We start from the raw sequence: 16,750 nt of genomic DNA, 5'->3' as shown, positions 1-16,750 counted from the left end.
AAAAAAAAAAAAAAAAAAAGTATAGTAATTAAGCTTCGAGAATACATTTGTCTTGGTAACATATTTAAGTGATTAACATTGTAAGACCACATGTTTATGTACGCACGAGGTAAGCCATTGCAAGTGTGAAATGCTGGTACATTAATAACAGGTGTAACTACCAGAATATTAAATTCGAGCATGCAGACATTTGTGCATTGTGTTGTACAGCTGCCAGATGTAAGTTTGTGGAATGGAATTCCAGGCCTGTTTCATTTGGTTGGTCAATACACGTATGGTTAATGCTGTTTGTGGATGATGCTGGAGTTGTCATCTGTTGATGGCCCATATGTGCTCGATTGGAGACAGATCTAGTGATTGTGTGGGCCAAGGCAACATTTCGACACCCTGTAGAGCATATCGGGTTACCATAGCGGTATGTAGGCGAGTGTTGTCCTGTTGGAAAACACCCCCTGGAATGCTGATCATGAATTGCAGTACAAATTATTAAATTGCCAGTTTGACATACAATTTTGCAGTGAGGGTGCGTGGAATAGCCATGAGAGTTCTCCTGCTGTCATACGCAATCGCACCACAGACCGTAACTCCAGGGATGTAGGTACAGTGTGTCTAGCAAGCAGACAGGTTGGTTGCAGGACTTCAGCTGGCTTTCTCCTAACAATCACAAAGTCATAATTTGCAAAACCAGTTTTCATCAAAAAGCACAACAGACCTCCACCCTGCCCTCCAATGTGTTCTCACTTCTAGTTCAAAACTGTCCTTGAAGTGACAGATTTGTAACAGTTTGCTGTGTTACTGTGGTGCAACTGCCACTCAAATTGCTGTTGCAAGTGCAATACTGTGCACCAGGTCCATATGTCAAATGTAATGGTCTTCCCTCTCGGAAGTGCCACACGACTGGAGTCCAGTCTTCTTGGGATTGTACATTCTTGTTCAGTGACTACATTCCTGCCAAGTTTTTCTGCAATATCGCAGAAGGAACATCCAGCTTCTCGTAGCCCTATTACACGACCCCGTTCAAACTCGGTGAGGTGTTGATAACGGTGTCTTTGCTGCCTTAAAGGCATTCGTGACTAACATCAACTCGCCACGTCCAATCTCAAAGGTAGCTAATTCTCACTGCCATTACAGCATGTCTTTAAAGCAAACATGACTTGTATCCTCATAGATAAGCTACTATGGCGACTCTAATGCGACTGGTGCAAAATTTGAATAGACATCATCTTCCAGATGTAGAAACAGGCCTACCAACTTTCGTTTATGTTGCCCAACTCCTTCTGAGTGTTGCATTTTTTCCATTATATTTTAATAAAGTTATCAGTTTTCATTCAACTTGTAACCGTTATTTATTTTATGTTTGAATAATGTTAGAACTTGCTTTGCTTTGTGAGGAGTAGTGCAGTTGAGGATATGATACCAAAAACACTTCTGCAAATTCTTTGCATTTGTTGTTAAATTGGTATTACAGTGGCATTGTAGTAGCTGCCCTAATTAAGCTCACTTGAAGCCAAGTTGTACAGATGTTGTAACATCATAATTTAATGTGGTAAATCTTGCAACCATGGCTAATAACTACCAAAGACAACTTGTTAATGCAGGAGCATAGTCTTCCAATAATATGTGCCCATGTTAGCACACAGTAGTAATTTCTTACAGAGTGCACTGAAACACAGGCTGTCATTGTTACGACAGACTGGCTACTCTTGACTGCCCAGGGTATCTGCGGTAAACTGTCTTCCTACATAAAATTTGTTCCACATAATGGAACGCGAGAGGCCACCTGTTACCATATCTCACTGTTGTCTGCATGGTCTGCCGTCTTTACCTTTTCCCATTTAAAAAAGGTGTTCACCGAACGAGAAGAAGGGCAAAAGCTTGGCCTCCCTAAGACCTAATGGCTTCCTTCCTTTTTATGCTTTATATACAGTTCGTAATGATAATTAACATAAAGTTAGGAGGAGCTCAGTCCATACAGAAATGGTTTGTTCCATCTTCTTAGTTCTAGAACAATAATTTAATTGTCCATTTACCATTCTAATTAAACTCAGATCTCGACAACACCTAAGTACATGGACACGTAACACTGGTAAGTTATAAATCCTTCTACTATTTGCCTTCCTTCACTCCTAAATTATTTATGCCAACCTGAAGGTGTTTGAAGTCACAGAATGCATCTTAGCAATAAGTGCTTCAGTGCTTTATTAAATTAAGTAATAAAATCCGCAGCCACTTGAGCTTGACTTGTGTGAGCTTCCATCTACTTCCAACCCTTGACATATGATTTGTATCCCTACATCCTATGTGCCCACTTAGCACATCCTATTTGCCCCATCACAGGTAATGATAGGTAGGGCCACTTGTGAAAGCAGTTCTATATACCAGTTATGCTGAACTTGCCTTTTATGCAGAGATAACCATCAAAATGAATAACTACCACCTAATTGCAGCCAAGGAGGAGGTGAGCACCAAATGGCAAAAGTACTACTTTGCATGTTATATGGTCCCCCTGCCCCTTCCCAGTACAGACTTATCTGAATTATGTTGATGTGAGTTGTCTTTAGAACAAATCCTTTCCCACAATCCTCCTGGATTGGGTCTCCACTGTCTCTTGTCCCACAAAAACTAAGAGAGTTTATACAGTGACCAGTTCCTCACTTGCTGTAGTGCTCCCATATTGAGTCAACTCTGTGGACAAACCAGTGTAGCCAACTATGGCCATGCAGGCAAGATGGTAGTCATCTCACATATTAGTCACTTTGCACAACTTGCTCATCACAGTGTTTGTGTGTGTGTGTTTGTTTGTGTGTGTGTGTGTGTGTGTGTGTGTGTGTGTCACAGGAGCCAAAATGTTGTGGAATGGCATCAATGATTCTGCCTCATTTTAACTCTTTTAACACGCTGAAATTGTTCTCCTTTGTGTGCACTAGTTATACTGGTACTTGCTTTCACAATTTGTTTCATGGATGAAAACGGCCATTTCGTCCCACAAAGGGTTGTTTTGGGCATGTATATTGCTAGTACACATACCTGTGCATCCTTAAAAGTTTTGATTCCTTCAGGCTTTTCTTTTTTCCTCTCCCCCTGGATGTTTGCAGTTTTCACAAACATTAATGTTTGTATCAGATATAACATTTCCGTAAGACTTCCAAAAGGAAGTTATACTCAGTATTATGTTCCAGTTTGTACTTCAGTGCCTTCTAATAGTGTATGGTGTGCTAATTTTCCACATTATTGTGTAACTGTGTAGATATATGTAGAAAGCCAAGCCCAAACTTTTGTAATTCATTACCCTTCCATGTTTGTTTTAATACTTCTATTTAGTTTAAATCCGATTTAGTGAAACCCTATTAATTTTTGTTACCCCGATTAATCCTCCACTATCCTACTTATCATGTCAAGCTATATTGTTTCATGGTCGTACGGATCTTCATATATCTCATTGAATCTTTAGCATTTCATGCCATGTTTTTCAGTTACAAGTTATTGCCTGTATGTGCAAGTTTTGTGATGAAACAGATGAAATGTTTAGTAATTACAATAATGAAAATAATCAGTTTTTGAAAATATAATGTAATTGTATAGAAAAATATCTACTCTCCAAGTGGCAGCAGGAGAGCACATCTACATCAACATCTATACTCTGCAAAGAACTGTGAGATGCATGGCAGAGGGTACATCCTATTATACCAGTTGTTAGGGTTTCTGCCTGTTGCTTTCACATACGGAGTGTGGGAAGAATGATTGTCTGAATGCCTCTATGCATGCAGTAATTATTCTAGTGTTACCCTCACAATCTTCATGTGAGTGATATGTGGGATGTTTTAGTATATTCCTAGAGTCACTGTTTAACGGCGGTTCTTAAAAGTTTTAACAGACTTTCATGGGATAGTTTAAGTCTGTCTTCAACAATTTGCCCGTATCTCAGTTGAACCAATGATTTGTAAGCAATCTCCTTTGTAGACTGAGTACACTTCCCCAGTATTCTACCAGTAAACTGAAGTATACGATCTGCTTCACCCACTACTGGGCCTGTGTGATAATTCAATTTCATATCCCTACAAAGTATTATACCCTGGTATTTGGCTGACAACAGTAACTCACTTATTTTATAGTCATAGAATACTACATTTTTTCCATTTAGTGAAATGCATAATTTTACATTTCTGAACATTGGAAACAAGTTGCCAATCTTTGTGCCACATTAAAATCTTATCAAGATCTGACTGAATATTTAAGCAGCTTCTCTCAGATAGTACTTCATTATAGATAATGGCACCATCTGCAAAAAGCTTGATCCTACTGTTAATATTGTCTGTTAGCTCATTAATATATAACATAAACTGCAAGGGTCTCAACACTATTCCGTGAGGCACACCTGATGTTACTTCTACAACTGACGATGACTCTCCATCCAAAATAACAAGTTGCTTCCTCCCTACCAAGAAAGAAGTCCTCGGTGCATTCACAAATTTCACCACATACCCCATATGATTGTACATTTGACAATAAGTGTAGATGTGGTACTAAGTCAAGTGCTTTTTGGAAATAGAGACTGCATCTTCCTTGTTGCCTTGAATCAAAGCTTTCAATATGTCAAGTGAGAAAAGTGTGAGTTGGGTTTCATGTGATTAATGTTTTTGAAACCAATGCTGGTTGGCACTAAGGAGTTCATTCTTTTCAAGATACCTCTTTGTGTTTGAGCTCATAATATGTTCTAAGATTCTATGACAAATCGATGTCAAGGATATTGGACGGTAGTTTTCAGGTTCACTTCTACTACCCTTCTTGTACATGAATGTGACCTGTACATTTCTCCAAGAAATGGGCATGGTTTTTTGCATCAGGGATCTACAATATGTTGTAGTGAGCTGCAAATTCAGTACAAAATCTTATAGGGATTCCATCAGGGACTGAAACTTTGATCAGTTTTAATGATTTCAGCTCTCTTTCAACACCATTGACACTAATATTGATTTCATTTATCCTTTAAGTGGTATGAGGATTAAATTGGGGCAGTTCTCCTGGATTTTTCTTTGTAAAGGAATATTTGAAAAACAGAGTTAAGCATTTCAGCTTTTGCTTTGCTACCCTCAATTTCAGTTCCTGTCTCATTTGTTAGGGACTGGACACTAACTTTGGTGCCACTAACAGCCTTTACATACAACCAAAATTTCTTTGGATTTTGTGAAATGTCATTTGACGATATTCTAATGTGATAGTCAGTGAAGGCATCACACATTGCTCTCTTGACAACCAGATGTAATTCATTTAGCATCTATCTATCTGTAGCCCAAGGCTTTTAAAAACACCTATTATGCAGATAATCTGTTTACACAGTGACTGTATACCATGGAGATTCTGTCTGATTATGTACTGTTCTACTAGGTACATATCTATCCAGTGCATGGTCGACTATTATTTTAAACTTGAGCCAGAGTTCCTCTACATGCATCTGCCCTGTGCCAAAAGTTTCAAGTTCCTCATTGAGATATGACACTACTGAACACATATATCTTTCTGCTTGTTTTAGTTGTCCTTTGTACTTTGGATCATCGTTGCCACTGCTACATCATGGTCTCTGATACCAGTTTCGAAGTGGACATCCTCAAGGAGTTCTGGCCTATTTGTTGCCACTAGATCCAATACATTTCCGTCATGAGTGGGGTTCGTAACTATCTGTTCTAGATGGTTTTCAAAGAAGGCATTCAGTAAAGTTTCACGTGATGTCTTATCTCACCCACCGCTAACAAAACTGTAATTTTCCCAATTAAATGTTGGACGATGAGTTGCCACCAATCATTATGGTATTTTTGGGGAACCTACATACATGTAAACTGAGATTTTCTCTAATGCTTTTGGTTACATCAGGAGATGAGTCTGGTGGGCGATAGAAAGATCCTGTTATCACTTTATGCCCACCCGTGATACGGAGTCTTACCCAAACAGTCTCACATGCAGCTTCAATTTCTGTCTCAGTGGAGTATAGTTTCTTGTCTACTGCGACAAATACACCACTTCCATTTCCCATTTGCCTATCCTTTCATTGTACTCACAAATTTTCCCTAAAAAGCTCACTGCCATTATTTCATGTTTCAATTACATACGTAATACTTAATACCTTTTACATGCGTGTTCACCTGCAGCCACTTGGTGAGTAGATTTTTTGTTTATCAGTTCCATTATATTTAGTAATTATAATGTTTTAGTTACCATAATTAAATAATATTTTTGTGAAAAAGTACTTTTTCATCTCTTTATGAAAATTATGGTATTAGATTTATAAAAGAAAAGAAATTAATATGATTATTTTTAACATTGCAGGTTCCACAGGTTATGCCTATGTTTCCAATTTCCCCACACCACCTAAGCGACAATTAGCATATGTGGCAGCGTTCAGCCGTATGGCTACGATCAAGCAAGTCTACGACTTCTTGTGTGCTCGTCTCAGGATAAGACCAGAGGACATGAGGTTATGGCATTATAGGGACGAGGTAAGTTAGATGACATGGATATATCTTAATTTCAAGTACATACCATGACACTTTTGTAGCTAATCGTAACCTGCGGTAATCAACTACCTGGTCTTAAATAATTGTCATAGATAAAACATGCACATATTAGAAAACTATATGTATATTTATAACTTCAGTGAATTCTATTGCGTCAAAATAACACATGGCTAAGCACTAAGTACAGGTTACATTCTCCTCTGCCAAAACAACAATAGTCTTGCAGTTTTTTTAATTCATTGCGGCCTACTAAGGAGTGTGTATTTCACTTATTTAGCTATTTTTTCCTTCTTTTCTTCCTAGTATCTCTTCATTTCATCATGTGAGAATCATAAGAATGTGTCCCCAAATACCTGACTATCAGCTTTAACATGTTTTCATGGTAATCAGCTGTTGTTTCAAAATGACATCTCTCTCTCTCTCTCTCTCTCTCTCTCTCTCTCTCTCTCTCTCTCTCTCTCTCTCTATTCTGCAAGTGAGAATAAGCTGCTGTGTATCTCGACGTTGTGGATGAGACTGATAGACATATTGGTACTTATGTTCTTTTGTCTTAGAGAAGTGGATCTCAGTTTTGGAATTTTGACCTACATGCTGTATGGTACTGTCCAGACATGGCAGCTAAGGCCATTTTCTGCCAAAGATGAGTGGATAACAGTATACAGTAGTGATATCAAGAATGGTAGAAATTACATTGGAATGAAGATGTGGCTAAATGTGGATCTATTAAATTAGAACCGTATACTTTTCAAGAACACCAAAAGATTGCAGAGGGCAATTCAGTTGTTTTGTTCTCAAACACTAGCGGAGGACAAAATCGAAGTGTCTATATTGCACTACATTTCTTCATGCTGTACAAACTCTAAACATTTTTACGATACAGCAATGCTTGTCTGAGCCTGGACACTCTTGAATGGAGTGCAGTTCAACCCATGCCAGTATATAGAGGACTACAAAAATTGTTAACAGCTCTGACTCTTCAGGGTAGTTTACTGTTGTTCAGGCTGCATCAAAACAAAGGCTGTATGAAGTCCTTGAAATGGACTAGAAAGACTAACTGGATTTTGGTGCTATGCAGAGGGAACTGTTGAAAAATATGAAAATTAACCGATAACAAAATAAAGTGCAGTGATTTAATGTGACACAGCTTCAGTATTGCAGAAGTTATTTTAATTAAACATTTTTTGAACATTCCCATGGTCAACAGTTTAGAAGTTTGCCAGTATAGAGAAGATTTTGACAGTCTTCCAGTTGAAACTGAAATACATGGAGCACTAAAACTTCAGGAAGAGAAAATAAGACCTTACGGATCTTTACCACACCAGCATTATCAGGAAAATGTATACACATTTTACAGAACTCTTTGAGAAGAGAAAGTTGAAGATTCAGACAACAGGGATGTTGGTTGTGATGAAAGTAAGTGAGAAAGTGAACAGTCATTGGTGACATTGGTACAAAAATGGACTAATATTCATTTATTTTATATGCAATTCATCAGTTTGTACTATGGAAATTAACTTTTTATGATATATTTTCCCATTCAAGTGCATATCTCCAAAGTGTAAAACCACTATTTAGATTGATTCACTTAGAATCATAATGACTTATCTCCTTAGCAATACATTAAACAAGAAACAAAGTAAGTACTATATTTAAAGATATATCATCATCTGACAGCTTTTAAATGTGTGTTTTAGTTGTGTAGAGATTTTTCAATATAATTTGTGTTGTGTCACTGAAACAAGCCGTTTACATTTTAAAAATATCATCTTTCATCTGTCCTGTAAAATCGCTAAAATAGAGTTATGTTCCTCCAATGCTTGTACAGCAATTTTCTTCATGGAATTTCTTTTTGTATTCCTGTGTCCATCTTCACTTCAATCTGGTAGGTTTCTTAAGAAACATGTATAGTTGTAACAGAGAAAGGAAAATAAAGTCTGACCATAATAGTTCCTGGAATCCAGTGTTACTTTGATCATGTAGTAATTAATTGATCAAACCTGCTGAAGTTACTGAAGGTCTGCAATCTAATCTTTCTCACATAATTCTTTATAGTAATTTAACCTCTGCTTTTGAACTGGGAAAGTTAGAATGTTTCCAGAATGAGATTTTCACTCTGCAGCGGAGTGTGCGCTGATATGAAACTTCCTGGCAGATTAAAACTGTGTGCCAGACCGAGACTCGAACTCGGGACCTTTGCCTTTCGCGGGCAAGTGCTCTACCAGCTGAGCTACCCAAGCACGACTCACGCCCTGTCCTCACAGCTTTACTTCTGCCAGTACCTCGTCTCCTACATTCCAAACTTAACAGAAGCTCTCCTGCGAACCTTGCAGAACTAGCACTCCTGAAAGAAAGGACATTGCAGAGACATGGCTTAGCCACAGCCTGGGGGATGTTTCCAGAATGAGATTTTCACTCTGCAGCGGAGTGTGCGCTGATATGAAACTTCCTGGCAGTGCTTGCCCGCGAAAGGCAAAGGTCCCGAGTTCGAGTCTCGGTCCGGCACACAGTTTTAATCTGCCAGAAGTTTCAAAGTTAGAATGTGTCTTGAAACATTTTCTGTGACACAGTGTATGCAGCTATTACTACCAGATAGTTGAGCACTTTAAAAGTGTCTGCTTCTGGAACACAGATTGGTGCAGCAGCCCCAAATCAAATCCATATTTCAAATTAAATATGGGATCGGGATTGGCATTGGCCAGCCTGTATGTGGTTTTTGGATGATTTTTCAGATCTGCAGAGGTAAATGCCTGGCTGATTTCCCTGTGACACCTTGGTTACACATTGCGCAAACATTGCAATAAACATTGTCACATTTGACCATGCGATCAACATTAGATGGAGTCAGAAGTGATATGCGGATTCCTTCCCAACAGGGGGGGAGGGAGGGAGGGAGGGGCAGTAAGTTTAAAATTCCTTTGGGAGTGATGACCCCATCTTAATAATAGCATATATAAAAATATGGTACATGATATATCAGTCCCAACCTGGCATTTGCAGGATACAGAATAGTAGAAAGGAAAGGAAGAAAGTGTATGCAACTGTATTGTTCTCTGTTGCAGAACAACATGCTTCTTATTGAGGATGAAGAACCTACTTTGGAGGATTTGGGTATAATGGATGAAGACCAGCTTTTGATTGAAGTCAGGAACAAAGACCTTACTTGGCCTGAAGAAATGGGATCACTGGCAAATCATTTACAGGACAAGCGTAAACCATGTGAGTGCTTGCAGCTGAAACTTAATTTGATACGGCATAAAATTGTTTAACTCTCATCATGCGCATATTGCTTGTGTAGAATTTTTCTGTAAAACTTGACTGTAGTAGAAAAAGACAGATGACTATGGCTGTTCAGCAGAGAATGTATTAATGGGATTGTACATGATGTACAAGAGATTGTGATTGAATTTCTCATTTATGGAGCCTTAGATCTCTCCATTTTGGACAAAAATCAAAATAAGAATATGGAGTTTGCTGTAACATGAAGGGTAAGTTACTCTGAATGCAGATTGTGGGTGGGAGTTAACACACCTATCTTCCCGTCTCGTAGTCATTAATGTCTCCTTTCTCAAAATGAGTCCACCACTACTTCCTCAAGGAGCGACTCAGTTGTGCTGAAGGCACTGAAACATTCTTGGCTGTAACGAAAATTGAACTCCTAAGCTGCAGATAGGAACAGTAGTAAAGCAGCATATTAAAAAGTTGAATCCTAATGCCATTGCAGAGAGCAAGTAAAAGAAGAAGAAAAGTAAACCTGAAAAAAATAAGTGAACAGATCAGAGCTTTCATGTAGCGAAATGCAGATACTAGAGTAGTACCATGGATCTTAAAAATTTTAACTTATTCGACATTTTCTTTATCATCTTGGTAAGCAGGAATAGTACACAGTTGAAGGAATGTAAATGCCATTGGTGTGCCAGCTCAAGGTGACCCCTTAGCAACTAGTATTTGTTATCTGCTTGGTCCATACTATATATGTTTTGTTATGTAGTAGTTATTTAAACTTTTATTGTAATATTTATAAATAATTCACTTTACAGCTGTCCCAGCTGAAAGAGGAGCGACTGGTCTCAACAACTTGGGTAATACATGCTTCATGAATGCTGCATTGCAGTGTGTGAGCAACACGAGGGCTCTCACTCAATATTTCACAAGTAACATGCACCTCTATGAACTTAACAGGTGAGTTAAGGTGTACCTGTATTTTGCCAATTTTCTTACATTTCAGATGTTTGAGTTGTAATACGAGAACTCTATTTATCAGTGTGTAGGGAGTTGTTATATTGTCTAAGAGTAATATGTTATCCGTGGTCTGTAAGAATTTAAAATTGGTGCACTATGGTAGTTTTGGACTACAGGATTGACAGGCAGTAAATGGAATTAAAGATCACAGGGTTTAGTGGTAGGAAATGCAATGTTATTATTTGTTATTTGCTTAGAAGAGGTTGGAATAGACCTGCAAGAGGCAAAATTCTTAGTACTGTCAACAGAAACATTGTAAAGGGTTACTGTTATTGTTGTTATTATTATTATTATTATTATTAATGTTATTGTTGTGTTTGCCTACCTAATCGTTAGATGGTGTATTTCATAAAATACCCTACCCACCTTGCAAAGTGCCAGTTTTTATCAGTACTATTGTTTATAAGGGTATGGCTTTTAACCTTCCTAGTATTACTGACTTCGGTTTACGAACCCTTACCGTGTGTCTTTTAAAGTAGTCCTGTACATCTCGTCTTGATTGGCATCTTCTCCACATAGGCACAGGTTTTTAGATACAAACAACAAACTGTGCTAAACTGGAATGACAGTGTGGGACAAAATCCAGTGCTACAAAATAAAGTTATCAAAATACAGGATGTCATTTGAATTTTGTTAGTTAATGTTTAGCGGCAACAAAGAAATGCAAGTAAGAGCCATAATATTTTCATTCATGTAATCAAATTCCGTGAAAGCTAACTAAGTTCAGAGCATCACAACAAGACACAATCAAATTCCGGTCTGAGCTGCCATAGATGACACCCATGTGTGCATGAGGTATGCTTACATGTGTGAATGAATGTGTGTTTTTTGTCATTCTTCTTCTTCTTCTTTTTTTTTTTTTTTTTAAATGCTGTAGCCGGAAGCTAAACTGTAAGGGTCTTTTAATTGTGCCTGTCTGTAACTTATCTTGTCATCTTTATGGTAGGTAGTGAACTACCTTTTCTGTACATTGTTGGTATTCCAAACTGGAGTTTCCATTGTTTGATCTAATGATTCATGGTATTACAAGTTGGTCAAAACATTACATGATTGTTCACCAAGGTATTGTGCAACATGACAAATGGTTTTTGGTAACTCGTTACACTATACTGTCCAAAACACGTGTCGCATTTGTTCATAACTGATATAAAACTTCATGTTAATTGTTACACACAAATGTTTCCTGTGGCCATGTTAATTGCGACAAATAATTACTGGCATTGTACTCTGTGGCTGTCGCAAAGCATGTTGCCCCTTCATACTGTACTGGGTTACGTTAACAGTTTGGTGCTTGCTTATTCATTGCACACTTCTGATTGATCCATCGTCTTCCACTGGTAATGACTTAGTTAAATGTTCTTCTCTTTTTTTGTTTTGACTTCAGTTAATGACCTTGTGAAATTATTATTAACCTTCTGTTACTATAACTAATGTTGATGGTATGGCTGGAGGAGCATAGCAGTGTTCGAATAATAAATATTAACTAACTACAGTGTGCTGCTTTGCACCACATTTAGTATGTGATTCCTGGATTTCTGTACAGTGCTCCAGCACGATAATAGTAAACACTAGCAGGCACATTCCCACCCTCAGAAACCATCTGCCGCACAACTCAGTGCATGGTACTCTTTCCCTCCTTTTTTGCTGCTAAATTTTCTTGAGTGATTGACTGTAAGTAGAAGTAAAATAATGTTTTTTTTATGTATATAGACTGAAGAGACAAGTGAAACTTTGTACCAGTGGCAGGAATCGAGCCCGTGTGCCCTGCTTACTAGGCAGGTGCATTAGCCACTAAACCACCTTGGTACAGCGGTTCACACAACTGCACGGATTACCCTGACATGCCTCCCTCCTGGATCGAAATTCTCACTGTCGCCCCAGTCTACTTTAAATTCCCACTTACATGTGAACAGAATTGCCAAGGCTCTCCATGTTCTGGATCAGCACCTCAGCATCGAATGTAAATGGGGGAATCTGATTCCTGGCCTTGGGACAAATATTCACTCACTGCTTCAGTCTATATACATAAAATCATATCTGTATGAGACCATAAAATCTCTGAAATTGTGTCCTTTCATTTCATTGTGTTCTGTCTATTTGCTGGAATCAGCACTTCATCCATATAACGTGTCACCTTTGCTGGTAATTCCTCTCTTAGTGAAAGTGTATCACATGAAAATGAGAATACCAATCCATGTAAACGAAAGCTTTATATTTTCTACATTCTTCAGCTAGCAGTACCTGCCAGAAACTGACTGCAAGATTATTACTAGATATAACCTGACTATTGTTAAACTTTTGAACCAGCTCCTCTAATATTTTTGGTTTATCCATTTTTATAATAATAATTTTGTTTGTTGCTCTTGCAGCCACCTACAAATATCATGTCCACTATTCTCATCTACATTATTTTGTAACATCTTTTCCTGACTAAACATGGTACAAGTATTGTCTCTCCATATTCTCCATTTGTGCCACCTTCGTGTTCTGTTATTCCATTTTCAATTTCCTCAAGGTAATCATTAACTTTACCCTTTAGTACTTTAACCTGAACCTCGCCCTGTTTATGCTACGGGCTCACACATCCCATAAATAACAACTCGTCTTCCTCTCTACCTATACTTTTTTAACACCTCCTGTTGCAAAATCTACCACAACACAGATCTCTGTTAACCCCAAAATTAATTTGATGTAAAATTCAGGAATGATCATTCCATTCACATTAAACATTTTATCTTTAATTTCAAACAGCAACAATGCTTGGTTCTTTATTAACTTACATTTAACATCAATGGCTCAAACAGTTCTCAGCACTTGCACTAGCAGTTCTGGAGTATCATTTCCCTCTTTTAACTTAAAGTATAGCTCTATATGTATTGCACAAATGTCACTCTGTGAACCTAGAGTAGCTAATACTCTTTTAATGACCTTATTGTCCTCTTCAAATGTTAAATCTTCCTTAACAGCACTCCCTCTCCCTCATGTTCCAAATAATTAACATTAACTGGACATTGTTCTAAATCAGTTTTCAATTGGACATCATCAGAACTCCTAAAATAGTTTGTCTGCATTGGCGTGTTCATTTCACTCCTATCTCTTGCAATTTCTGGCCTCATCCTTTCTGTCACCTCTTGCCTCTCTCTGATACTGATCATTATTACCGTGGAAATTTCCACAGTACCATCCTCCTCTTCCTTTAGCACGTTGTCTCGTTATCTATTATTGGTAACATAAGGAGAAGATTGATTGCTATTGAACCTAAAGATGACATGTGGAGTAGCAGATAGGCATGACAACAAGACAGTTACACATATCTTCACACAAGCAAGTGCACTTCACACACTCGTGACCACCATCTCTGGCAGCTCGGACCAGAATGCAACTGACATGTAGAATGGAAGCAGCAATCTGGAGGTGGTGGGGAAAGGGAAGGGATAGCAGGGTATGGGTAAGGAGAGAGAAAAGTGCTGTCTGACAGAAGGGGCAGGGAAGAGGGTTCAGAAAATGTTACATGGAGGTTGTGGAGACATTAGGTTAATGTAGGTTGAGGCCGGTATAATTTCAGGAGTGGAGAATGTGTTGTAAGGATAACTCCCATCAGCACAGTTCAGAAAACCTGGTGGTGGAGGAGAGGGTCCAGACAGCCCAGTTGTGAAGCAGAAATTGAAATCAAGCATGTTATGTTCAGCTGCATGTTGTGGCACAGTGTGGGCTACTTTGCTCTTGGCCACAGTTTGACAGTTGCTGTTCATCCTGCTGGTGCGCTGATTGGTAGTCATACCAGTATAAATCACGTGCAGTGATTGCAGCAGAGCTGGAAGATGATGTGGCTTCTTTCATAGGTGGCCTGGCCTCTGTTGGGCTAGGATAAACCCATGACAGGACTGGAATAGGATGTGCTGGGTAGGTGGAATGGGTAGGTCTTGCACCTGGCTTTGCAACAGAGATATGATCCCTGTGGCAAGGGTTTGGGATTGGGAGTAGCATAGTGATGAACTAGGATGTTGTGGAGCTTGGGTTTGCAACGGAATACCAATTTAGGAGGGATGGGAAGGGTGTTGGGATGGATGTCCCCCATGTCAGGGCATGACAACAGGTAATCAAAGCCCTGAAGAATGGTGTGGTTCAGTTGTTCCAGTCCAGGGTGATATTGGATGATAAAGAGGGCACTCTTTTGTAACTGTTTTTCTTGGAAGGGGTGGGAGGATTTGAGGCTCAGAGCCAAGACACCCTGTAGACATTCCTTTAAGACCTCAACACCTTCTCTCCCATTTGCACCACCTGGTCATCTTCAAGCCAGCATGCCACCATCCTGGACATTGTCTTCCTCCTCTCTGATGGCTCCATCCACACCTCTGTCAATTCTAAAACCACCAACCACCAGCAGTACCTGCAATTTGACAGCTATCATCCCTTTCACACCAAAACATCTCTTCCATACAGCTTGGCCACTGGTAGGGTGGCATATCTGCAGTGACAAGAACTGCCTTGTCCACTGTGCTGAGGATCTCACCAAGGCTTTTGCAGACAGGCACTATTCCCCAGATCTAGTTTGCAAACAGATCTCCCATGCAATTTCCCCACACACCCTCAATCCTACAACTACCATCTAGAACCAGCTACTAAGTAGTTGTGCCTTTGTCACCGAGTACCAACCTAGATTGGAACAAGTGAACTACACCCTTCATCAGGACTTTGATTACAGGTCATCATACCTTGAAGTGAAGGACATCTTACTCAAAATCCTTTCCACATCCCCTAAAGTGGTGTTCCATTGCCCCCCCCCCCCCCCCCCCTCCGCAGAGCACCACAGTGTTCTAGTCCACCACCATGCTACCCCCAATCCCAACCCCTTGCCACAGTGATCATATCCCTATGGAAGACACAGGTTCTAGACCTGTCCAATCCACCCACCCGTCTTGTCACAGGCTTATCTTACTCCAACAGAGACAGGGTTACCAGTGAAAGCAGCCGTGTCCTGTACCAATTCTGTTGCAATCACTGCCCAAGTTCTTATATTGGTATGACTACCACCAGCTGTCCACCAGGGTAAACAGCCACCACCAAATTGTGGCCAAGAGCAAAGTAAACTGTGCTGTGCCACAATGTGGAGTTGAAAAATTTCAATGGCTGCTTGACAACGTGGGCCATCTGAATACTCCCCTCAGCTACCACCTTTTTGGAACTATCCACACGGGACTTGTCCTTACAGTACACTCTTCACTCCTGAAATTATTCCAACCCCAACCTCTTAACCAATTGTCGCCGCACCCTCCATCTATCAGTTTCCATCCCCTCCGTCCTAACATCTCCTCCATATTCTCATCCCCTCATCCTCTTTGTGTGCTGCCCTCTGCCAATGCATCTGCCCATCCTTCTCCTTCCCCACTCCTCTCCTTTTTTGCCTTCCATTCCTTTCCACCCTCGCCAACTCCCTGCCCCTGACCTTCTACCACTACGTCTGTTTGCGATCTTGGACGCTACCTGTTCCACCAGACAGCGCTCTCTTCTCCCACCCTCACCCCCACTCCCACCAGTGCCTTTCTATCCCTTCCAGATTTTTGCTTTCATTCTGTGTAACAGCTGCATTCTGGTCCAAGCTGCTGAAGATGGTCATTTGTGGGTGAGATATGCTTGTGTGTGTGTGTGTGTGTGTGTGTGTGTGTGTGTGTGTGTGTGTGTGTGTAAGGGGGGGGGGGGGGGGGAGGGGGTCCTTTCCTAAAGAAGGCTTTGACCAAATGCTAAATGTGTTACAGTCCCTTTTTTATGATCGTCTTCGAATCAAAATGTCATCTTTACGGAGAATAGTAGTCTAATTTCCTTGTATAGTTGGTTTTCCAACCTGGAGATTCCAGTCTTTGTCTATTATCTTGACTACTCCATTTCCACCCAGTACCTCTCCACCTTCTTTGTGTTGACTTATGCCAACAATGACTCCAGCAGTTCAAGCACATGCAGAATACCAACAACATTATTTTTTGGAATTCCTAATAATTTTTCTT

General features: G+C 39.7%; 1 protein-coding gene across 1 annotated transcript in view; it reads left to right on the top strand.

The window, feature by feature from the left end:
- Positions 1 to 6,321: 6,321 nt before the first annotated feature.
- LOC126452490 (ubiquitin carboxyl-terminal hydrolase 32-like) overlaps positions 6,322 to 16,750 on the top strand; it is a gene marked incomplete at its 5' end in the record, with an annotated part of 138,535 nt that continues 128,106 nt past the window's right edge. The window contains 3 exon segments of the mRNA XM_050091083.1: positions 6,322 to 6,491; positions 9,569 to 9,725; positions 10,547 to 10,688. Of these exon segments, the coding sequence (XP_049947040.1) occupies positions 6,322 to 6,491; positions 9,569 to 9,725; positions 10,547 to 10,688 (469 nt within the window).

The sequence above is a fragment of the Schistocerca serialis genome, unplaced genomic scaffold (genome assembly GCF_023864345.2).
Source record: "Schistocerca serialis cubense isolate TAMUIC-IGC-003099 unplaced genomic scaffold, iqSchSeri2.2 HiC_scaffold_884, whole genome shotgun sequence".
In the NCBI taxonomy this organism is placed as follows: Eukaryota; Metazoa; Arthropoda; class Insecta; order Orthoptera; family Acrididae; genus Schistocerca; species Schistocerca serialis.
The sequence above is the reverse complement of the archived record's forward strand: the minus strand, read 5'-3'. Positions and strand labels throughout refer to the sequence as shown.